Below are 26,130 nucleotides of genomic sequence, written 5' to 3' on the forward strand. Positions count from 1 at the left end.
GATTCACATTTCCCTTATGATTAACAATGTTGAGTATCTTTTCATGTGCCTGTTGGCCATCTGTGTATCTTTTCTGGAAAAATGACTGTTGAGACCTCCTGCCCATTTTGAATTGGGTTCCTTTTTTTTATATTAAGTTGTATGAGCTGTTTATATATTTTGACTGTTAACCCCTTATTGGTCATATCATTTGTAAATATTTTCTCCCATTCAGTAGGTTGTCTTTTTGTTTTGTTGATGGTTTCCTTTGCTGTGCAAAACTTTTTAAGTTTTTTAGGTCCCCCCTTCTTTTTGTAAATTTTTGCCTTTATTTCTTTTGCCTTAGGAAAGACAGATCCCAAAAAATATTGCTATGATTTATGTCAAAGTGTCTCTATGTTCTCTTCTAGGAGTTTTATGGTTTCAGGTCTTACATTTAGGTCTTTAATCAATTTTGAGTTTATTTTTGTATACTGTGTGAGGAAATGTTCTAATCTCATTCTTTTACATGTAGCTGCTCAGTTTTCCCAGCACCACTTATTGAAGAGACGATCTTTTCTCTGTTGTATATTCTTTCTTCTTTTGTTGTAGATTAATTGACCATAAGTGCATGGGTTTATTTCCGGGCTTTCTATTCTGTTCCATTGATCTATATGTCTGTTTTTGTGCTACTGCCATACTGTTTTGATTACTGTCGCTTTGTAGTTTAGTCTGAAGTCAGAGAGTGTGATACCTCCAGCTTTGTTCTTTTTCTCAAGCTTGCTGTGGCAATTTGGGGGTCTTTGTGGTTCCATATAAATTTTAGGATGATTTGTTCTAGTTCTGTGAAAAATGTCAAGGGTAATGCAATCCCTATCAAAATGTCCCTACTTTGATAGGGATTGCATTAAATCTGTAGATTGCTTTGTTTAGTATGGACATTTTAACAATATGAATCTTTCCAATCCAAGAGCATGTGATATCTTTCCTTTCTTTGTATCATTTTCCAATTCCTTCATCAAAGTTTTATAGTTTTCAGAGTATACATTTTTTTGTCTCCTGGGTTAAGTTTATTCTTATGTATTTTATTCTTTTTGATGTAATTATAAATGAGATTGCTTCCTTAATTTCTCTTTCTAATAGTTCATTATTAGTGTGTAGAAAGACAACAGATTTCTGTATATTAAGATTGTATCATTCAATTTTACTGAATTCATTTATTAATTCTAATAGCTTTTTGGTAGAGACTTTAGGGTTTTCTATATATAGTATCATGTCATCTGCAAATAGTGACTGATTTAACTTTCTTAAACTTCAGTTGCTGGAGTATGCATTATAGTGTTTGAAAGTGATCTGGAACTGAGGGAATGTAAATCAGAGATTACAAATTAGTCAAGTTAGAGTTAGGGCCAGTAAGGAATGTCTCCCCAGAATAGGGGACTATGCTAAAGACTCACAATGCATTAGGAGAGAAAGAAGGTTGGAAAAATGTGTTAATGTGTATGTATATGTGTGTAGTTATGCATATGTGTACGTTCGTGTGTGTGTGTGTGTGTGTGTGTGTGTGTGTGTGTTTGCGTGTGTGTATGTGTAGGTAGGAACTAGGTTCCTGGGCAGAGGAACATCATTTGGGAAGAATGGAGGCATTTGACCTTGGTTCACTCAGAGAAAGGTAGGTAGTTTTATTTGACTGTAACACTGGGGAAGTGGGAGTAGTAAGAAAAGAGCCTAGAGAGGAAGGCAGAAGATAGATTATGAAGAACTTGGTAATTAACATTAAGCTTAAAAATTAGGCAGTCACTGAAAGATTTTAGAAAATAAATAGCAAGATTAAAGTTGTATTTTAGAAATATTACTCTGGTTGCAGTGTGGAGAAACTATTGAAAAAAGCCAGAGTTGGTGGAGGGCTCTGTAGAAGATCCAGTGGAGAGGCAGGATTACAGTGTGGAAGGCACAGTGCCTCTGACTTAGTCAAGTAAAGCCTGTGAAAAGTGTACAGTGATGTTTCTGTAGAAGTGATGGAGAACTATGAACTGTTAGCTAAAATAATTAAGAAGATCATTAGCTAGTTTAACAATAGGGAAAGCTTCCAGTAGAGGTATCCATGGGATTATGACCTGAGTCTTTGTCTTTAACTCTCTATCGCTCCACATTTTTACCACTGACTTGGACTGAATATGACCTAAAGACAAAGGGAAAATAAACACATTTCATATATCTCCGTAGTATTAATAACTTGCCTTGGTACACTAGAAACTGAGTAAATTAATATTAATAAAGAGTTGATAGAATCAGAATCCAAATAGTATTAATTAGAAAATTAGACCAACTATAAATAGACTATATTAATCAGGGACACATGAAAATAAAAAGAAAATAGTACATCACAAACTATTTTAATGCAAGCTTAAGATGAATCAGCAGTATGATATTGTATTCTAAAAAAAAACCGCACTCTTTATACAAGGTATACTACATTAATTTAGGAAGCTGGCAGTCCTATTACAATTTGCTTTGCTTGAACCCACTTGGAATATGATTAAGAAATGGACTCACACTGAGCTGTGATACACTGGAGTATGTTCAGAGAAAAAAATAACTAGAGAAATGAATGGATCAGAATAGTCATGTGACAAAAGATTTAAAAGTTTTAACCTGGGTAAAAGGAAATATAGTAGGAACTTGGTATCTGTTTTCAAATTCTGGAAGATGATCACGCGAAAACTTGGCTTAAATTTATTCTAATCAGAGCAAATGGTTAGAAGCTTCAGGGAGCAAATGATGGATTAATAGATGAGAGAACTTTGTGCTAGAACTCTCCCAGAGAAGAAAGAAGTTTTAGATAGCAGCAGGTTTGCCATTCCTAGAGACCCATATGTATCAATAGTATTAGAAGCAATCTGAATATCCAAAGGATGGGTAGATGAGATAATTAATTGATTGTGTCATTCTTAGACTCCTGTATCCTTTACATTTACAATAATAGTACAATTTTAGTATTAATACATGTGAGTATTTTTATAAATATTTGCAGATTGATTTAATTGAAATATTTGCAGATGATTTCGATGTCTTTTTGAGACATCTGTTAAAAACCTGCAGCAATAACAAAATAAGTCTAGGAGTTTTATTTTATCCTGTCCTTTTTCTTTCTCCCCCAAACTTTATTATGAAATGATTAAATATACAGAAAAATTCAAATGAAGTAAATATTCCTATACTCACCACTTTGATTAAACAGTTGTTAACGTTTTTCCATCTTTGTTTTTGTGATGCCTTACACCTAACCACTTCATCATGGATCTCCTAAGAACAAGGATATTTTCTTACATAAACGATATCATTATTTTTCCTAAGGAGAAAAAAGAAACAAATAATTCCCTAATGTCATTTAATATCCAGGGCATTTTTTAAATGACCATTGATATTAATAAAGAAACATGATGATTTTATCTTTTTTTTTTTTTTTTTGTTCCTGTTTTTGTTGTTCACCCGTGGCTGTAGCTTGGGCATTTCACATCATGCCAGGCGCTGAATTTTGTTCAAAGTTGCCTGTAGGGCTTCCCTGGTGGCGCAGTGGTTGAGAGTCCACCTGCCGATACAAGGGACGCAGGTTCATGCCCCGATCTGGGAAGATCCCACATGCCGCGGAGCGGCTGGGCCCGTGAGCCATGGCCGCTGAGCCTGCGCATCCGGAGCCTGTGCTCCGCAACAGGAGAGGCCGCAACAGTGAGAGGCCCACGTACTGCAAAAACAAAAAACAAAGTTGCCTGTAATCCTGTAGAGGCTGTGTCCCTGGACAAGACCACCCTCAGTGGTGAGATGCCATTTGTGCTGGGGTCAGAGGGGCTCTCTAAAGGGATATATGAATGAACCTGAATGTTATGGGCCTGAATGTGCCACCATCATATACTTCTAAATTTTGGCCTGTCATGGAAGTGTTCTTTGGAAAGTGTTTCTGAGAAAGGAAGCCTGTGTGGGGGGTAGATTTCCTCTACCCCCTCTGCAGGTTGTGCTAATTTGTGTGTGGAATTAACCACTGGGGACATTTCTTCTAACAGCATTTTAAGCTCTTCAATGAGATGGTCTGGCTAGTAGGGACGAATTTATTAGCACCCAGGGAAAGCCTTGGAGCATCTGTCTTTTGTCTTCAATCTCGTATTTCCCCCAAGTAGTGGCTGTGTGTGACAGCAAAAATTCTACCACGGCAACATGAGGGGTCTAGACTTTTCCTTGGGAAGCATATTCATCTGCCTCAGTGCTCACTAGCGGTCTAGTGGGTGTATTCTGATGAGTTTAGTCAGCAGAGCATTTTAAAAAGTTGAACTTCCCTTTTGATGGGGTGAGTGCTCTTCAGTCCTCACCACCTCTTACTGAATCTCCAGTGTAGGCACTTAACTTTGCAGCTCTGGACCAAAGGGTACTGGGGCTCAGAGGGAAGGCTGTTCCAGTGGTTGCCTTTGGCTCTGGGATGTTATTGTGTCTTTTAAACTTTGGGGGTTTAGGGGTTGGTGCTGTGATGATATAGACACTGGTCATTCTTTCTGGAACTTTGGAAAGGTGAGATCTGGGGCATGCAGGACAGGATCCTTCTAACTTTGATGTGATGCCGCCTCCAGTGGAAGATTCCTCAAGCTGTAGCTACTCAGGAACTGATCCAGCCAGCACCCAAGGAAGACTCTTAAGGACCAATCTTATTAAAGTTGTTGAACAGCAAGCTGGGTTTCTATTCCTCCGACCAGCCTCTTCTTGGACCTGCAACTCCTTGACTTAGATGAGGCCAACATTTTTTTACCAAAAGTTCTGGAGGCTGGGAAGTCCAAGATCAAGGTCCGGAGAATTTAGTTTCTGGCGAGGTTGCTTTTCCTGGCTTGCAGACAGCTGCCTTCCCTCTATGTCCTCACATAGTGGAGAGAGAGAAAGAAAGAGATGATTTTATCCTTTGGATAAGGATTTGTAGAAAATTAAAGTTAGGAGGACATCTTTTACATTTGTTTAGATAGAAAATAAGGTTATTATAACAGTTGATTGAAAGAAACAGCATATCTTCTGAGAGGATAACAGATGATGTATCATTCACAACATCGATTCCTTTATTGAACTGAATGTCTGTAAGACACTGTATCTACTTTATGATAGGACCTATTTGAACAGTCTTAGAAGTTAGACGTGAGATTGGTTGGCACATCCATCACAGGTTTATGAGTCATACAATCCTCAGTAGTAGTTAAAATGGACCTAAAAGAGAAAAAAAAATGGATAGGCTTTAGCAGTTGACTAATATAACTCTTTTATTTCAAGTCTTGGGTAATGTTGTTCTTTTGTGAATCAGAGCCTGTGATAGGGAAAGTGGCAGTGTTGTGAGTTCTGTGTAAATGAGGGATTCCTTGCCATTTGGGATTCTGTATCTGCTAAACAAAGTGGGGCAACTCTGCTTATGGAAAAGAAGACTATTCTATTCTGTTTCTCTCCTTTTTCTCTAACAAGCCTCTTAAAGAATGATGAAAACTATTAACTTTTACTATAAGCTTGGAGAAAGAATTGCAGGCCTGTCGCTTGATACAGAGGTTATGTGAGATGTGATGGCCTTTCCTAAATTAAAACAAACAAAGAGACAAAACAATTAAACCAAACAAAAATAAAATTGTGAGAATGATTATCTTATATGATTTTTTTTTTAATTTCAGAAAGCAAAGGTAAGTATAAGAAAGCAGTGAAATTTTGCTTGTATCCAATAGAAACTAGGGAATGTGATGATAATGAGAAAGTGGTCTATAGATTCTTGAAAATGTGAAACTGTGTGAATCTTGGTACAAGTCTCTGGAAACATTTAATTATAGATTACTGAGATGCTGCTTTAGGATCATATAGTTCTTCTATGTTCTTTATTACCCTGAAATGTATTTTATCCACCAAACATGTTTTTGTGAACTCCTTAGGGTAGCAATTCTGTCTTCATGTACCACATGCTTATGAAGTGCTACATACAATTCTGACACTTCATAATAAAAAGAATAAGTCTAGAAGCAAACACCTTGTATAGAAGGTGCATAGCATGAAATAAATATCATTTCTCAAGATAAGAGAATAAGCCCTGTTCAAAATCATGTGAACAACTACCCTTTTGCAGGTCTAAGAATGGATGGAAAAAATGCTTTGCCTTTCAGTTTTTTATTAGGAAGTTTTAAAACCAAAGATATACTTTTAGAATAAAAATAGCTGATTTCTTCCTCAGAGAATCAAATGTATAAACTTTTATTTTCTACTTCATAAAGAAAAGAACTGAAATACGTACTTTCTCAGTTCTCTGCTCATCTTCACATCAACAGATTACAGAGAATTGCCTCATGGCTTGAGTAAGTAAGGTGTCCTCCTATCCAAGGCTTAGCCTACTTCCCATGCTTTGGATTTGATCCTCTGGGTCTTGAGGATTATAACTCATGAGTTATCCCCTTTCTTTTCTGTCTTTTAACTTTCTCTTTCTGTTGGTTCTTTCCCCCATCATATAAATATGTTGTCTTTCTCATTAGAAAAGAAACAAATGCATAAACATCCTGAAATTTCATACTATCTCTGGTTACTCTCCTATTTTCTGCTATCCCTTAATATTCTAGCTTCATTTTGAAACATATTTTATTCATTTTTTTAAAGTTGTAAGATTAACACAGGTTCATTGTTAACTATTTAAAACAGACACAAGAAAATTAATCAAATGCCTATCATCTAAAATGAACCACACTTAATACTTTGTTAAGCATAAGTGCAAATTGTAACTTCTTATAAAGCATGTTTTGTCATCAGATACCTTCTATAGAAAAAAAATGGCTAGATGCAGAGTATTATTAATTAAATGTACCATAGTTATGTAAATAATCCCCTCCCATTGGATATTTAGAGTATTTCTAATCACATTGTTCTTATGAACAAAGTGAGCACCCTTGTAGCTAAATCGCCCACAGTTTTCTTAAGGTTATATCCTATAAGTAGAATTAGATTCAAGTGTATGATATTTTTAAAGCTTGATAGATTAACAAAAAGTTTTCAAGAAAGTTTGTATCAATTTATTTTCCTTTTCAACTGTACTTTTTCTCATACCTCCATAATTTTGATTTGTAAAAATTCCATCTCATTGTTTTAATCTTTCTTTTTTCTATATTTGCACATTTTCATGTCTTCATTGATTCTTTGCATGTAATATTTATTATCTATTCATATTCTTTGCCACTTTTTCCATTGGAGTGATTATATTTCTTGTTAATATTATTTTATATTGAAGATACCAACCTTTTTTCTAATATATATGTTTGTATTTAGTTAACATACTTTCATATATTTTCTTCATATTCCTTTAATCATTTTAATGAGTTTGATTATGAATTTTTTCAAATATTCAAATTACATTCAGCAATATTGCCCTTATTTTTACTGCTTCTGTTATCAAACTTAGAAAAGCCTTAGCATTTTTATGCAATTGTTTTTTAATGTAAAATTTTATTAAAGGATGATCTATGTAAACCAAAATAAACAAACCATTGTGTAAAGTCTTAATAATATATATCCAAGCAACTAGGATAAGAAACAGAATACCACCAGCACCCAGAAGCCCATCATTCACCCTCCCTGCACCTACACCCAACACCATTTTTGGAACTTTTTAAAAAATGAAATCATACAGCAATATTCCCTTGTGTCTGACTCCTTTCAGCATTTCGTTTGTAAGATTCATCTCTTACTGTTGAATGTAGTTGTTCACTGATGCATTTATTCCATGCTGCTATGAGTATTCTTGTACATGTTTTCTGATGAATATGTATACATATTTTTCTTGGGTATATATCCTGGAGTGAAATTTTGGGTCACAGGGTTGGTGTATTTTCAATTTTAGAAGACTCTGGCACATAATTTTGAAAGTAGGTTGTTATTTTGAAGAGAGGTGGAGGATAGGAAAGTTTTAACCCGCTATCATCATGTGTTGACCATTTCTGTATCCTTATTTTGTATTTATACCACATTCAAATTAAAATTTGAACTAAGGAAAGTAGATATAGCTTTTCCATTTTATTTTGCCATTAAGAAATAACTTCAGATTTGCATTTCTAAAATTGATTCTGTATTCCTAATTAAGGTTAAGTACTTTCCAATTACTCTATTATTTTTCTGTTCCATATATAAGATCTTACAATTCTGATTCCATATTATTATTAAAGTCATCATATCTCACATTTTAGGAATTTCTGTGTATTTTGCCTGAATGAAATTTTGAAGAAAACTACTAATTTGTAGTGGAATAGGCAAGGGCTTTGGAGTCAGGCATGAACAGATTCTAATGTTGGCTCTATCACTTGATAAGTTGCATGATCTTTGGCCAAAGTATTGTTTCCTGTAAAATTTTACTATTTGGGGTTGCTTTGAAGATTTAGTGAAACCTTAAACTCTTATGGAATGTTTGCTCTATGGCAGCCACTGATTCTAAGTGACTTGTTAGGAGATAACATTTGCCCTTTACAACAACTCTATGCAGTAGCCTCCATTATCATACCTTCTTTAGAGATGAAGAAACTCAGACTGAGGATTGAAGCAACTGTGCTAATTTACCTGGGTTACAAGTGGCAGAGCCAGAATGTGAACGCAGTTTGGCTTCAGAGTCCATGCTCATACCGCTGTTCTCCTCCATGTATATAAGACATCTAATTTTGTTCTTGACACCCATTAGGCATGTAAATACTTAATATCCTTCTGCTTAGCGTAAGTCACCAAAGATTTTAAACATATTTGGAGTACAATTTCACACAGTTGATTGTTCTGTAACTACACCATCAAATTAGTTGAAAAAATAAGAGAAATATTTCTAACTAATACTGTGTAAAATGACAAATTTCCAATGCTTCCTGAATATAAATTTTTCCAATCACTGTGGTATCTTCTGAGTCCTAATTCTTCACATTTAGAGGAATTATTACTATACCATGACTTCTTACTAATTTAGAATAGGTAGTTTGCTGATAGTATAGTCACCTGACATTCATGTGTCAAAAGATTTTTGATGAGGTATGGATTGCAAACTGTGGAAATGCCCTATTCAAGGGAGTTTAATATGTGAATGATGGTGCTGAGAGCACATGGTGTGAAATTTGAAAGTGAGAAAAATAAACGTTTTTTAATTTTAATGTTCTGGTTTCCTAAGGACAGAGGTTGGAGGGTGTCAGCTTTCAGGTGCTCCCTTTTTCATTCCATTCACCAAAGCAGCAATAAGGAAGAGATTCTGTTGGAGACAAAGGTCCCAGTTAGGTCACTTATAACTGAAAAGAGAGTGATGATGTCAAGGCTGGGACACGAATGAGGGAACTGGACTGAGGCACAGCTGGTGGAAGGTGACAAATGGAAAGGACGTGTCTTTAAATTATAGTCTACATTGTATGGCCAAAATTATATGCTGCAGTGTTATTCACTGACTAAGGGATTTGCACTGTTTGGGAGAGTTATCTTTCAAAAATGTCAAGTGGTTTTTGAAAAAGGATTTAGAGTAAAACAAACAGAAAAATGCTACTTCGTCCTTTTTTGTGCAAGTAAGATGCTGGAATTTGCAAGTGAATAAGTATTTTGGGCTTTTAACATGGTAAGTGCCATAAAAATTATGCAAAAGGATTCTGATTTCTGAATTAATAGAGATAAATTTAATACAGTTTTCCCAATGTTAACTTTATAGCTTTATATCAATATAGAGGATTGATTATTTTCTAACTGTGTGCAAAATTTTGAGGGTTAATGTTCAGTACTTAAGGCAAGATCTATATATACCTAGGCCCTAAAAGAAGCAATTACTAAATAAAAAGGCAAAATCATATTCAAATCATGGTAAATTTTGGTAGCAGTATCAAAGAAATTTTGCCAGTGTGGATTTATCTTAAAGGGCACATACCAAATATTCAAATTCATAGAAAATGTAAGCACAAACTTCATGTACTTAGACAAATCACTCACACACACACACACGCGTAAGTGCACAAATACATACATAAAAGTACAGAAACCTTCCCAGATTTTCTCTATCTTGTAAGAACTGTGTGATTACTTTTTTTCTCTGCCAGGTGGTATTTTTGAATATGTGGAATCTGGCCCAATGGGAGCTGAGGAGCTTGCGTTCAGATTTGCTGTGAACACAATCAACAGAAACAGAACCTTGTTGCCCAATACCACCCTAACCTATGACACCCAGAAGATAAATCTCTATGACAGTTTTGAAGCATCCAAGAAAGGTAATTGATAGATATTTAACTGTATGTTTTCTGGAATTCAAATTTTCAGCTATTCTTAAGAGATTTCTTAATCCCTAAAGTAATTAATAAGTCATTAGGAATATTTTCATGCAAATGTTTCTTTTCAAACTGCACATAAATTTTATCAGGGAAGGTAAAGTGATATGATTACCTACTGAAAACAATTGCTTATAACATGAAATGCAGTGAAGTCTGGGATAGTGAAATTTTTTTTTCCCCATTAATCCTTTTGTTTTGCTACTAAACTATTCCTATTTTAAGAATTTTCTAAAATAAAACAATACCATCTGTGGATTTTACAAAGTTTTACAATCAATGTTTACATTTTTATTTGCATTATATGTCAATTCCACTCTATTACTGTGGTCTCAATTTCCTGACTACCTTGAAAGTTCTGTGGTTCCAAGTGACTTCAAAAAGTCAGTCTAACCTTAATTGGAAAAATTTGAACAACCTTTCATTTGTGTATAGTCTATGCCGATTTTTGAACCACTTGATGTTTCTTTTGGTGACTGAAAATAAATGGCTAATGATATGAAAACCGGATTATATGAAGAAATAATAAAAATACCTTATGAATTTTATTTATTTTATTATTTTGTAAAACTGTGTTTTAAATATAAGAATAGAAATATAATTTTTGGAATGTGACTTTAATACATATATGAAAGAAGGTAATAGAGAAACTATTATCGAGGCATTATTTTAACCAAACAGTTTTAGTAATAAATATGTTTTGAGAGATGTTTTCATAGGCTTACTTTGTCTAAGCAGGTGATCTTTTCTTTTGCATGTTTAGGATTCATGTAACAGAAATTAAATTTCATAAAGTAGATTTCTCAAAGGAGTGGACTTAGAAAGCATTTGTTCTAAATTCATATTTTTAAGACAATGTTTGCTTTTCTGTAATGCCAATATTGTTTTATTAGCTACCTTACATTCATAGAAATGTACATAATTATTTATAATTCTAACTTGTTACAGATTTCTTCTAAACTCATTAATATTAATGGCAGTTAATAAGGTACAATATTTCTTGAGATGAAAGTATCCTTCTTTTCCCCCAGCTTACATGTTTTTATCAAAACCTATGTTCTGCTTGCCCTTTGAATTCATATCTTTATGAATAAAAATAAGTTTCCACATTTCAGAACCATGTCAGGGTGATGAAAGGTTTTGAAGGCTGAAAAAAAGGGTAAAGGTTATTGTGAAATACTACATTTGTCATCATAATTGCAAAATAAGTCATTAACTGCAAGACAAGTGCATTTGATTATTGACATAGTTCATGATTATTTCCATTAGGAAGAAGAAGCTCTGTCTCAAATGAAATAATTTAGACCAAAGAATATGGAATATGAGTGCAGTAAAAATAAAGTATTAATAGATTTCTTAATGGTACTTCAAAGTAGCAACATTAAAAAAAAAAGTGGACTAGAATGTTCTAACAACAGCCAGCTTACTATCTTGCGAATATCTTAGCAAAATTATGAGGTGGTAAACTCATTTCGTTTTCAAAATATTAAAAAGGATTTACAAATTTTGTCACTCATTAAAAATCTATTGGGAATCCAGTTCCTTAAGTGACTTTGGCCTGAAGCTGAAAAAGCTCAAGTAAGTGTATGAATAAGTTTCTTTGTGAGTTGTTTAAAAGGGTGGATGTCGAGGTTTGGAACTTGTCTTGTGAAACTCTTTCTTGTCAACCTATTGCTGGTTGGAGGGCACAGCAATATATAAAAGATAATAAAAAGGAGAGATCTAACATAGTTTTTGAATCTTATGGGGCTTCAATAAATATATATGTAATACTGATATTTATGACTAATTACAAAATAACAAATAATAAATTTGGACATTCTTAAAATTTTTTAAAAAATAATTTTTCCAAGGCAAGAATATATGTTAAATGTCTAAATGTAAACATTTTCAGTGATATATGGTCTTATACTTTTAGTAGATAATACTGTTTTGCTCCATAAATAAACTTTGATGCACTAGAGCTTGAATTATTATTTGAATCATACATTGCTTTTAAGTGACTCCTCTGATACCTGAAAACTCTATTTCTTATTTGAACACACTTCAAAAAGTTCTATGTAAACTAATGTAGTGGTTTTTAACTTTCTTGATTTGTGACTTGTCAAAAATCTGGAGAAGGAAAATCTTTTATTTTCAATGTATGTGAATTAAAACCTGTGTGAGTGAAAAACTTTAGGCTCTAACCTTTCTACTGATTTAGAATTCTAATCATTATTTTAAAAGTAAGAATCTATATATTCAAAAATTGTTTATTTATATCATATTGAATTTTTGAAGAAAGTGTAAACTTTTTTTCCAACTAAAATTTTTTTATTAAATATCTCTATGCTTAAGAATCCATCCATCACATTGTATTTTATGTGGCAAAATCTCTGAAGGAAAATATCAGAAAATTTTGCACAGTAGAATCACAAACTATTTGTGAGGAATTAAATCTGAACACCTAACTGATCCCTAAATCCCAATAACAATTCTCCTTAGTCATATTGAAATATTTGCAGGGATATACAAACCATTGCCTCTTGGAGCAGACTTCCACTTTTGACCATTTCTTACTTCCCTTAAATTGTATCAAAATTTGTGAGAAACTTCTAAACATTTGCCCTAATTCTTCCTTTTCCAGTCAAATGAAACAACTTTAGCCTCTTTCACAGGCCAGATCTTCAAATATTTAAAGATGAGTTTCATGTTTCCAATAACTATTGACTTTCTAGACCCGAACTTACCAGTTGCTTTAGTGTACCTTGTAGAATTTCAAGTCCCGTCACAGTATTTCTATTCCCATCTGAATACCTTCTGATTTAATTATGTCTCTCTTAATTACTGTAATTATTGTTGATGTGAGTAAACTTTTCTACAAGTAAATATTGGACTGGTGAAAAAGTTTGTTCTGGGTTTTTCCATACGATGTTACAGAAAAACCCAAACTAACTTTTTGGCCAACCCAATATAAACTTAAAAAAAGTATTTCAGTACAATATAGAAGACTTATAGTATCCAAAAGCCAAATAAATAAAGACGATTAAATACTTATCTATTTAATTACATACTTTGATGTTCTTCCTACTCAATGAGATTAATCCCTATGAAATCACCCTCTATGACTCATGTCAGGTTTTGTATGGGTGTTTGTATGCACCGCTTGACCTATATCATCAGATATTTGCAGATACTTAGCTATGTGTAGCCATAGCTTTTTGGATGGGCAGTGGAAGATAAATGGCTTCTGATTAAGAATTTGAAATTGTAGAGAATGACCAGTGAATTTGGGAAAGAACACTATTCCCCGATATGAAGTATTCTTCCAAAATGAGCACTTTCCCCTTAAATTCTAGAATATTCCCCCTCTTTCTCCTTCCTCCTCTCCTCCCTTGACATTTGTAGAATTATTTGAACATTGAGCTGTAAGTGTCTAGGTGAGTTTCCCTAGAAACAAACTGAAAATGTTTGGAGTTAGACAAAATGTAAAATCAGCTAGATGCAGATGTTATATTAAAGACAAATCTTCCTTCAAGATGATGCCTTTGGGTTAACAATAATAATGTGGTAATATTGGCACACTGGCATCTCTCCTCTCATTATTGACAGACTTCTATCTCCTCTTCAGCCTGTGATCAGCTGTCTCTTGGGGTGGCTGCCATCTTCGGGCCTTCACACAGCTCTTCAGCAAACGCAGTGCAGTCGATCTGCAATGCTCTGGGGGTTCCCCACATCCAGACCCGCTGGAAGCACCAGGTGTCAGACAACAAAGATTCCTTCTATGTCAGTCTCTACCCAGACTTCTCTTCACTCAGCCGTGCCATTTTGGACTTGGTGCAGTTCTTCAAGTGGAAAACTGTCACAGTTGTCTATGATGACAGCACTGGTAAGAAAAATCAGTAGCCTTTGCGGCTATGCTTTAAACATAGGTAATTTTCTGAAACTTATTCGAGATTCTTACTGTATTCTTTTTGTTTGTTTGTTTTTGTTCTTTTCTTGTGTTTTTTTTAATTAAGGGAAGGAAAACATTTGAAATGAAACATTAACACTAATTTCATACGTCCAAACAAAGAAAAAATCATACACTTTTTTTTCTGTATTTGTAAAATAAGCACTTTTGTTCTAGGAAGGATGTTACTGTGAACCATAGTATTGGATGAAGAATAGAGGTAGTGTGAAATATAATATTGAAATATTCATTCAAAGAATTTTTCTACTAATTTCAGGGTAGTTTCCCAGAGTAAAGCCTCATAACTTGCTGTCACTGAAACTTATCAAGAAATCCAGGAAAAAAAAAAAGAAATTCAGACTTTGGCCTTAACATTTTCTATAGCTGTTTATGTGCAAAGAATGTGTGAAAAGTAATAACCTTTATATCTGGATAGCACGTTAAAGTACCTTTTGAAATACTCTGAGTTTTTGGAACTGTTCATATGTAGATATAGCTTAGGGACTTGGAAAATAGTATTTACTAAGTTGTATTTATTTCCGTGTCTTTAAATGAATATTTGCTGGCTAGAGGTGGTCTGTGCTTTCTTGTTTTAATGTATGTTATTATTTTTATATATGAATGGTTATTTTGAGGTATCAGATAAAAACAAGTCTCAGGGAAATATAAGAACGTAAACAGTAAAAATAAAGTATTAATTTCCTTGGAAGTTATATTGGTAAAGGAACTGCATACTATTTTGATTATTACTTAGTGATAAGGAATTTCACATTAAGATGTTTATCACTAGTCTAAATAGTGCTCTTTGTTAGAATTTTAAAATATTTTATTCTAGAACATTTCACTATACCTTTATGTATACATTAAAATTGAAATTCATTTGAATTTAAATTCTCCCCAAATACACCAGGAGCTCACTTTGTTTATAAATGTAGTATTTAGAACTACATGCAGAAATTAGTCCCTTTGCCAATAAAATTGACCATTTGCAAACTGACAGACAGGAACTCTCCCAAGAGAACAGAGAACAGGGAGTTACAGGGTTGGAAAAATAATGTAAATAATTTGAAAAATTTTAAAACTTAGGATAAGAAAGAGTAAGCCTAAATACACATTAATAGTGTAATTTTGCATTTTTGATTTAAAAAAGTGAAATGTTTGTTAAAAATTTTAACTTTAGAAATACAACAATAAAAGCCCTTAAAAATAACCTAAGTACCTTTGATGTGTTTTTAAGCTTAAATTAGACCTGTTAAATTTATTGCATTGTTATATTCCAAATCATTACTTTTCTATCATTGGTAAAGTTCTATATGTCAAATTATGAATGGCAGGTGCTGTGTGAATGGTTTCTCTGAGGGTGTGTAATGTGATACTCCAGGGCATGCTCAGTTACAAAATGGTCCACTTATGTTTATGGATGGTCATATATAGAAATATACAAATATGAATACACATGCATGAATCCATAGTTTATTTACTTCTCCTTTCTCTTCTGATATAATTCAGGTGAATTCTGACTAAATATCACATATCCTTCTATGTATATGCACATAAACATGGTATATATACACACATATATGTTATACATATATATGTATGTTATACATGTGATATTATATATTTATTTCTTATTATCTTAGAACTCCTCATAGTAGAAAGAAATTTGGCAGATGTTCAAAATGTTTATGATATACCACATTTCCTCATTCTGTTTGTATGTATATGTATTTGACATTTTTACTTCACATATGTTGTTCTTGAGTGACTGAATAAAGAGATAATGGGATTTGTGATCAAGGTCACATCATAGTTTGGTGAAGTAATGTTTCATATGTAGTTGATCTTTTGCTTTGAATAATATTCTAAATATTTATATCATTGAGACAAATTTAAATAGAGAAATAGTTAATTAGATGTATATACTTTTAACAGAGACTTGACCTAAGATTACATTTATTAAAATAGTTTAAGCTAGGGCTTCCCTGGTGGCGCAGTGGTTGGGAGTCCACCTGCCGATGCAGGGGACGCGGGTTCGTGCCCCGGTCCGGGAAGATCCCACATGCCGCGGAGCGGCTGGGCCCGTGGGCCGTGGCCGCTGAGCCTGCGCGTCCGGAGCCTGTGCTCCGCAACGCGAGAGGCCGCGGCGATGAGAGGCCCGCGTACCACAAAAAAAAAAAAAAATAGTTTAAGCTAATATTTAAAAGAAACTTCACCACTACTATCACTTGAAGGTGACATCAATACTTGGATATTCTAAAAGTCTTTGATTATTTAAATATGAATGCTAACCTAGAGTCATTAAAGAATTATTCATAGAGTAAGTATGCCTTAAAAATCCTCTGAGGGGAAAAAAGCATGTTAACGCTCCATTTTATGCAATATTTACTTCAACAAACATTGATTAAGCCCCTGCTACATTCCAGGGACAGTACCAGGTGTAAGTATATGCCAGTAAAAGAAACAAACTCCAGGCCCCTCTTGAGCTTCTAGTTTCTATTTAGGGATATGTGGTTGTTCATGTTTTTAATATTATTTGTAATGAAATAATTGCATTTGTAACTGGCCTTTTAATTTACTTTTAATTTAACACACTTTTAGAACTTTGCTATTCTTGATTTTTTAGGGGATAGAACCGACTCTAAGATAGATAGAAGATCGTCTTTGAAATGAATTCATAAATATATAGAAGTAGGCTTTTTTTTTTTTTTTTTGTATTTTTGGATATGTTTAAAAGTCTCAAGGTGGAATTTTTTTTTTTTTTGCGGTACGCAGGCCTCTCACTGTTGTGGCCTCTCCCAGGCTCCGGACGCGCAGGCTCAGCGGCAGTGGCTCACGGGCCCAGCCGCTCCGCGGCATGTGGGGTCTTCCCGGACCGGGGCACGAACCCGCGTCCCCTGCATCAGCAGGTGGACTCTCAACCACTGTGCCACCAGGGAAGCCCTCAAGGTGGAATTTTAATAACAGAACTTAACAGAGAGAATTTGTAAACTTCCCAAGTGAACAAGATGACTATTTGATCATGTGGGAGAAAATCTGATGACAGCTAGGACTATGAACTGAAATGGGAGAGAAATCCACCTCATACCCAATGAGATAAACATTAATAACTTCATTATGAATTTGTGTATCTGCTGTTTACTGCATGATGCAGTATGCATTTTATATATGTTTCTTTTTTCCTTTCCAGATTTATTATGTATGCTATTCCTCCCATTTATATTCATTTCTATTTTGTTGTGTAGTCCAGTTTGATACATGATAATTATACTTTCATCCAGTCTTCGTTCCCACCCCCAAAACAGATGGGATGGTAGATGAAGTATAGTGCTGGAGTAGGAGAAATTCTTAGAACGGTGTTAACAGGAGCTGTTTATTTTTTATGATAACTAGCATTTGTTGTTGTCGTGGATGAATGCTTTTAAACACCCTGAAAGTCTGTTATACCTCTGAATGATGTCCAAAATGATGGAAAAGAATTGGCTTCAGAAACAAAACTGTGTTTCTGTCAGTCATTTTGGAACATATGATTCATTTTAAACATAAACTAAAAATAAGTTGGATAGCTGTCAGCTTGTAAGCAATTCCAGGATAAGTTGTGAATATTTGCTTTAAAATTCCTATGTTTCATCTTTGTTTATAGATCAGCAGTCCATTAACAAAGAACTCTGGACTGGTAAACAAAAGCCTGGGAGTCTAGGCCCAGTTTTGCTACTAAATTACTGGTACAACTTTGGAAAAGAGAAGAAGGAAATTGAAATGATTACAGAAAGCAGCTATGGTGCACTAGGCATCGAGGTAGTTGCTATCATATAAACTATTACACTTAATCTTCAAAACAATTATATAGAAACAAAACAATTGTAGGGAAACAGGTTAACACTTCACTATCCTTGCTTCCTCCAGTAACTGGCTTTTCTGCCCACCAGCAGTCCAAGGCAGAAACTTGAACATCTTCCTTGATTCCTGTCTTTCTTCAGTCCCACAATCAAGCTCTAATGTTTGTTAATTCTACATCTCTATGAACTCTCAAATCTGTTCATTTCTTTCATGCTTTCTAACTAATTCTTAAGTCAAAATCTTTCACCTGGATTATTACTAACAGTCTCTCTACTAATCCAGTCTCCACACTGCAGTTAAAGTAATTTTTAAAAATGCAATTCTGACCCATTGTCCTATTAATAGTTTCTCTTGCTCCAAGGATAAAGTTAAAACTCTTTTGGAAGGCTTACAAGACCTGACTTCATCTAGTCCCTGTACCTCTCCAATGATATTTGAGTCTAAATCCCTCACTTATGTCTTTCAAGTTGAGCCATTAAATTTCTTTCAGGTTCCGAAAATACTGTCCAGTCCACCTGTTTCTCTCATTCTGGCCCCAACTCCTCCTCCCCACTAAGCACCCACACACATGCACGTGTGTATTTGCACACACACACACATTCATACCATCTGGCTTAGATGTCACAAAGAAAGACCGTCCTGACCCCCAGCTCCCAAGCCTGGAATAGGTCTCCCTCAACATATCCCCATAGCACTGCAGTACTCCCATGACCATCCCCTATGAGAACATTCATCACACTATGAATGACTTTTCTTGGCTGACTTTTCCACTCAATCAAATACACATCTGAATAGGATGGACCGTAAGGCTGCCCACTATTCTATCGTTGGCACCTAGGTATTACCTGGCTCATGGAAATACCTAAATAAATATTGAAGGAATGAATGCATAAAAAGGTATTATTATATCCAGTGTTTAGATGAAGAAGCTCCAATGGATTAAGTAATCTGTCAGAGGTCATTTTAGGTTAGGTAGCTCTTTAGTACTCGCCATTGAGTAAATAGATTCAACATAATAATTTCAAAAATTTTATAAGATATCTGGAGTGAATTGTGCTTATATGTTAAGAGCAATTAAAATATATTTACTCATTTACTTATTTGAACAATCATTATCAAGCATCTTCTGTATACCAGGTGCTATGTTCAGCACAAGGGACAGTATTATAGGTAAAACTTTGTCTCCATGTGCTCAAAGTTGAGTGAGGGGGAGATAGAACATGTGAGAAGGATACTATTATAGTGTATCAAGTGCAGAGAGAGACAAGAAAAATATATTGTGGCAGCTTAGGAGATGAATAGAGACATGAAAAGAATTTAGGGGAGGGAATGTTTTAAAGCTGCCTGGTAAAGGCAGAGGAGAGATTTGGAGAGGATGCCATTATCATTAAGTTATCATAAAGAACAAGTAGAAATGCTTCAACTAGAGAAGGGGCATAAGGGTGTAGCACGTGTAAGTGTGAGGATGCCTGAGAGCTGGTTTGTCAGGCAACGACAGGCACTTCATTACGACTGATCATCAGAAACAAGGAAACTGAGGAAGGATGAGGGAGAATGTATAAAAGGCCAACGTAGGAGAAATAAAAAAGAGCTTTTTACTAGCTCCTTTGCCCTGGAATCTGCATGTTACAGCGGTACCAGTCATGTTTGCATGATGTGAACCTGCTTTCCAGACCACCGTAGAGTGCCTCAGGGATGGACATACACCCATTCAGTTCCTTTCCTAGGAAATCAGAAAAGAATATAGAGAGAGGGATATCCACTGACTGGACTATGGGTTGAAATCCTGGCTCTGTTGTGTAATTTTCAGCAAGTTGTTTGACTTTAAAAACTTGAGTTGACACATTTGTAAATTGAAGATAATGTATATACATCAGGGGATTGTTGTCATGATGAGTGAGATATGCAGAGTGCCTCATGGTGCCCACATAGTAGGAGCTTAAAACTCTCAATAATAGAAATGGCATGGGCTATGTGCCATTTATTCCTTACTATACTCTAAGAAAAAGGAATCGTTATTGGTCCCACTTTTTAAAATATGAGACTATTTAGATGCAGAGAGTTGAGATAATTTGCCCAAGCTTTCATAGCAAGTAAAAGGAAGGTCTGGGTTTTGACCCAAGGCAGTAAACTGCAGAAACCACTTTGTTAAATACCGTGATATAATGGTAGTTATTGTGTTTTGATTTGGTTCATTTTGTTGTCATTATTTTACTTTAAGAACAGGAATGACGCAATCAGAACGATTTTGGTAAAGGTTCTCTGACACCAGTGTGGAGAATGCATTGAGGCTATTGAGATACGGTAAGGAATAGGACAAGACCAGAAGCAAGAGAATTTCTGAATTAGTCAAGTTGAAAACAAGATAATAGTCTCAATTAAAGAGGTTTTGATAGAATGATTTTGAAGCAGAGAATTCTAGGAAGATTTAGGAGATACAAATTGTAGGACTTAGTAAGTAAATAAGTGGAGAAGTGATGGAGACAGAGACAGTAAGGATGATCTGTATGTTTCTGGTCTGGGTTACTCATCAATGACACATTTACTAAAAAGGAAAACAAGAAAAAGAAATGTGGGAAAGGGTATAATAAATCTGGTTCTTAACACATTAATCTTGAAGCACCTCAGAATCATCCAGTGGTGTTGGAGGTGGAAATCCGTCTTGAAAAGTAGGAATTTAGTATGGGCATATAACGCTCCCAGTGGCATTTTTCTCTGCTCTCCATTTGGACTCCTTTGTGATATGAGGAAATGAAGACAATTGACAAAAAACTAGGTCATGGTAGGTCAAGAAAATTCAGAGTTATGCTAGTGAGTAGGCAGTCGTGGAGATGAATATAGACATGATAAGAATTTAGGGGAGAGAATGTAAATTTTTTTTTAATTTATGAAGGAAAATCAGTATTTTCTTTTAGATATTAATATTTAACAAACTTAGCTTTGATTAATTTCCATGGTACGAAAAAGAAAAAAAGGCCAGGGCCTTTATCCTAAGCAAAAGCAGAAATGATTTCTTTACTAACTTTATTAACTTGAATGAATTCTATTTATAGACTATGTTCTAGATACATCTGTGTGTGCTTTTGGAGTTAGTAAGAGTAAAAAATTACTTTATTTTATTTTGCACCTATATTTAAATAGGATAAATAAAATAATTCAATAGAAGTTGATGTGAAAAAATATATTTCTAGAAGATACTAACTTTTGAATAATATAACAACTTTTGTGTTATAAAACATATAACCAAATAATTTTAATTTTATTTAAAGGAGTGGGGTAATTTGGATCTAAGATGATTATATGTTATATGTTCTAAGTGCAAACCTTCAAGTTCTCTAATCCCAAGTGGAAATAGCTTCAAGTTCTCTAATTCCAAGTGGAAATACACTTAGCAATTATGAGTTAAACCTAATTATTAGGATATATTTGATTACATAGCTTGATGTATTAGTGTTTCCACCATGTTGGTTTTGCCTGGACATAGGTTCTTTATTTCCATTTAAGCAAGCCTCAAAATCATTTGTAATATTATTACTTAAATTTTGATTACTCGACAGTATTTTTAAACATATTCATAGAAGTAATTATTTCTCTAAGTTTTAAAATCTTTAAAATATTGCCAACCCTAAAAGACAAAAATAAAATTTTTAATCCACAACAATCATACAATTCATATTTCTGCAGGTAGTGAAATAAATACATATGTAAAGAAATAGAAGAAGCAGGACTTGTACCAGACTTCAATGATCAGTAGTATTTGCCTTTGTTGGGAAAGAAAAAAATCATGAAGTGAGAATAATTCCCTGGTGATGACCAAACACTGCCAGTTTTCTATATTTAAATCTGGAACATATTGGCGTGAGCATTCTGGTAACTACTTTTCCCTTAGCCTTTTCCTGGTCTTCTCTGTCTCCTCTATGCAGTGTAGGGGAACGATAGTACTTAAATTATCTCTCTGATGCTCTTGACAATTTTGACTACTCCCTTCTTCAGTGAAAGACTAAAACTCTCCTTGTTTGGCCTCTGTGCCATCATTCTCTTCTTGTTGTGTCCTTTTCAGCCGTTTTTTCCCCTTCTCATATTCTTAAACTCTTTTTTCTTTCTCTGTTCCTTAAAAGCTGATGCTGTTTAGGTTTTATTCCCAGGCTTCTTGTTTTCTACTTGTTTACCTCACTCTCCCTAAAACCTTCCATCTGACTCATGCCTTTCTCTGCCTGTATGTTGTAGACTCACTGCTGGACATCTTCAGTTGCTTCTAGCAAGTGACAGACTCAGAGATTCAGCCACCCATTGATCATCTTTACTTGGATGTCCCACAGGCACACCTCACCCAGCATAACAAAAGCCAAACTCATCACCTTTATTCCAAAACTTGCTTTTTCTCCTAGCTTTCCCTCTTTATCCAGTTGCCCAGCCAGATTCCTAGTGGTCATTCTAGATTCTTGTCTTTCTCTCTTCCCTCATTTCCAACTGATTGCTTAATACTTCTCATTTTTATCTCACATTTCTCAAATTTACTTCTGTCCTCCATCCCTACCATCTGTTTTAGTTAACATCTTTATCGTAAACCACCTAGACTATGTTCTGCCCTCTACCCTATTTAAGTTCATGTCTCTGATGCAGACAAAATGGTGTTTTTAGAAATGACAATGTGGTGATGTCATGCCCAGGCTTAAAGCTGTTTGGAGGTTCCTCAATTCTTGGAAGAATGAGTTCTAGTTCTTCAGCATGACACATGCAGCCTTCATCATTGGCACTCTCGTGCCCCTTTGATTTTATTTCCCTGGTATTTCCTCTCTCAATATTTATGCTACAGCTTTCCTTGAATAATTGTAGTTCTCCATTATAAATCATGCTCTGCTATCTCAAGTTTCTTTGCTGTGCACAATTTGTTCTCTCAGCTTGTTATGCCCGTCTCATTTGGTGATCTGTTCACCACCTTCAGATGTACCTTAAAATATTCTTACAAAGTAAACTTGTGAAGTAACCTCCCCTGACTTCTACCTGTATGAGTTGGTATTTCTATTCTTTGTATGATGCAAGAGTTTAGTTGATAAAATAGTTCATCATCAATTTTGTAGTACAATTTTCAGCATGCTCACATGACCCATTTAGCAGAGGTGATGATTTCCTGAACCTAAGAGCTCTAAATATTTTATAATTAATTCCTCCATTTATTTGCTTCTTCCTTTGTTTTTTTAATAACTTATTTCTTTATTTAGTTCACAAGTAATTATCAAACATTTACTATGTGTCATCGCTGTTCTAGGTACTGGAAGTACAAGAGTGAACAAAACAGACAAAAATTCTTTGCCTTGTGGAGTTTGCATTCTAGTGTAGAGTGATAAACAATAACAAAATAAATATGTATATATATAGCATCAAATGTGATAAGTGTTACGGAGAGAAATAAAGCAAGGGAGGCATATAAGGAGTACAAGGAGGGAGTACTGCAATATTAAGTTGGATTGTTATTAGGAGAGACCTTATTTAGAAGGCGAAATTTGAGCTAGGACTTGAATGAGCTGAGGAAATATGTCGTGGGAGTTCTGAAGGAAGAGTATTTCAGATAAAAAGCAAGAAGGTAAAAAATAACCAAGGGAGAAAGAGATAAAGAATTCTAAGTAAGGCAGTTTTTTTTGTTTGTTTTAGTTTGGAGAAGGATTTTTTAAGAAACTGAAAATTGAAGGAGATTTTTGTGACATCTGTCATTTTTTATATGTGTTTATGTATATATGTACATATATGGTTATATATGTATATGTTCCATTACTTCTTTGCAATAGTAATGTCATTTCTTTAAAAATAACTCAGTGTAGAGACTTTTCCACATAGAGGCTCATTTTTATATGAATTACTTAGTAGTGATTATGGTCCATAGCATTCACCCATAAAATAGTGATAGGATTCATTTTTAACTGAGACAAGACTTCAGGGAAAGAAGAAAAGAAATAAATCTAACATATATTCATTTCTGCAAGATGTAATAGATCATTTATTGGATACTTGATTAAAAATAAATTGGTTCAGTATCAGAAACACTTTTTTAAAAATTGAGATCCTGAATGGATTAAAACCTAGGTTAGATACTCATTATACATCAGGTGAACATGACTGCCTTCTAAAACAGTTTTCTGTTTCCTACTGAACATTGTATAAATGTTTATCTTGCTTTAATATAAGGTATGTAAACTATAATTGGGGGCAGAGTCCTCTAAACGCAAACATTTAGAGAAAGCAAGAAAGAGTTAACACCCAAATTCTAGACAGGCTAATTGTACATCATTATTTCAGAATTATTCCAATTTGGAGGTGGTACAGTGTCTACTCTTCATATTTCAGTGATTCAAAAAGAAGCTCAAGAAATGAATATTTTTGCATAAATACATTAAACATGTATTAAATCTATCCTTGGCTAGTAGAAGCTAATGACGATACAAAGCCTAATAGACACCTCTCCTTGCCTTCTTATAATAACCAAAGACATTATTTTACTTGTCATAAATATTTGCATTTCTATAAATTCAATCATCTTCCATTTGATAAAACAAAGTTAATTATATAACAGATATTAAAATTAAAATCCAAAGCACTGGTTCTTAAATTTAATTGATATCAGATAATGGGATTTCCTGGGCTACTGTTAAAACTAGAGATTTCTAGGCCAGCTCCTATTACTCAGTAACTCTGTGTTTATACTCAGGGACTTGCAGTTGGAAAAGGAAACATAGCTAATTGTGATATGCATTACTAATGTTTACCAGTATGTGGTTATCTCTACTTCTAGACCTCAGGAGATTGAAGGTCCTTAATTTTTTTTTTTTTTTTTTTTTGCGGTACATGGGCCTCTCACTGTTGTGGCCTCTCCCGTTGCGGAGCACAGGCTCCGGACGCGCAGGCTCAGCGGCCATGGCTCACGGGCCCAGCCGCTCCGCGGCATGTGGGATCCTCCCGGACCGGGGCACAAATCCGTGTCTTCTGCATCGGCAGTCGGACTCGCAACCACTGCGCCACCAGGGAAGCCCGGTCCTTAATCCTTGAATTTTGGTGTAACCACGTGGACTGCTTTAGTTGGTGAAATGTGAGCAGTAGTGTTGCTCGTTTCTGGATGGAAGCATTTAATTGCCCGTCACATAATTCTCCAGCTTACTCATTCCTTGCCATACCAATTGTGCTTATAAGTTTGAAGTATCCCAAAATGCTGACCCAAAATATCAAAGAGAGCTGCCTTGAGAAATTACTTAGATCTACAGCAGACTTTGCTTTTATGCGACATATAATCTTGTTCTGTTAAATTGCTATGATTTGGGAGATGATTTTTCCTATAAAAGCATAACCTAGTCTAGTAGTTCTCAAACTTTAGTGTGCATTAAAATCATTAGGTAAACGTGTTAAAACATTGCCTGCTGGCTTTACTCCCAGTGCCTGATTTAGTACCTGTGGGATGTGGCCTGAGAGTTTTTTTCTAGTAAGTCAGCAAGGGATCATGATGCTGCTGGTCTAGTGACAACACTTTGAGAAACATTGATACATTAAATTTTTTTTAACATCTTTTTTATTTTTTATACTAAGTATTTTATTGTATGCTGCCACCAGTGTATATAAAATAATTACCCTTGTGAAACAGAAATTCATGAATATTCAGAGAGGTAGACTGACAAAAGTAGAAGTTTGTATAGTATGGCACATGTTATAGAGACAGGCTTTTGTACAGGCTTCAGATTTAGCTTTCCTTTGAATATTCACCGGTTTATGAAAAGTGGTTTAAAAACCTTGCAAAGATGCATTTTACTACAAAAAGGAACAGACTTTCTGAGGTCTGAAGGGATTTGTACTTGAAGATACTCCAGTCAGCAGAGGGTCATGTTGAGCATTCTGCAGACAGAATTGTTTCAAATCTGCAGCTGCCTGGGAAACCTTCACGCGGTTGAGCCCAGCCTCCAGCCGGAGTTGTTGAACCACTTTCTTCATAGCGGCGACGCTGGAGGAACCAGACATGGCGCACGCGAGAGCTCTTTTTTTAACATCTTTATTGGAGTATAATTGCTTTACAATGGTGTGTTAGTTTCTGCTTTATAACAAAGTGAA

General features: G+C 34.7%; 2 protein-coding genes across 6 annotated transcripts in view; one reads left to right on the forward strand and one right to left on the reverse strand.

Moving 5' to 3' along the window:
• Positions 1-26,130, forward strand: part of GRIK2 (glutamate ionotropic receptor kainate type subunit 2) — a 630,583-nt gene that overhangs the window by 229,141 nt on the left and 375,312 nt on the right. For all 5 annotated transcript variants that reach the window (XM_029223762.1, XM_029223766.1, XM_029223765.1 and 2 more), the window contains exons 2-3: positions 10,047-10,214; positions 13,882-14,139. In XM_029223762.1, the coding sequence (XP_029079595.1) occupies positions 10,047-10,214; positions 13,882-14,139 (426 nt within the window). The remainder of the gene's footprint in view (positions 1-10,046; positions 10,215-13,881; positions 14,140-26,130) is intronic.
• Positions 25,603-26,049, reverse strand: LOC114896340 (guanine nucleotide-binding protein G(I)/G(S)/G(O) subunit gamma-5). The gene has a single exon (XM_029224322.1). The coding sequence runs from the start codon at positions 26,038-26,040 to the stop codon at positions 25,834-25,836; it is 207 nt and encodes a 68-aa protein (XP_029080155.1). The 5' UTR covers positions 26,041-26,049; the 3' UTR covers positions 25,603-25,833.

Source organism: Monodon monoceros, unplaced genomic scaffold (genome assembly GCF_005190385.1).
Source record: "Monodon monoceros isolate NGI ecotype Baffin Bay Population unplaced genomic scaffold, NGI_Narwhal_1 Super_Scaffold_15, whole genome shotgun sequence".
Classification (NCBI taxonomy): Eukaryota; Metazoa; Chordata; class Mammalia; order Artiodactyla; family Monodontidae; genus Monodon; species Monodon monoceros.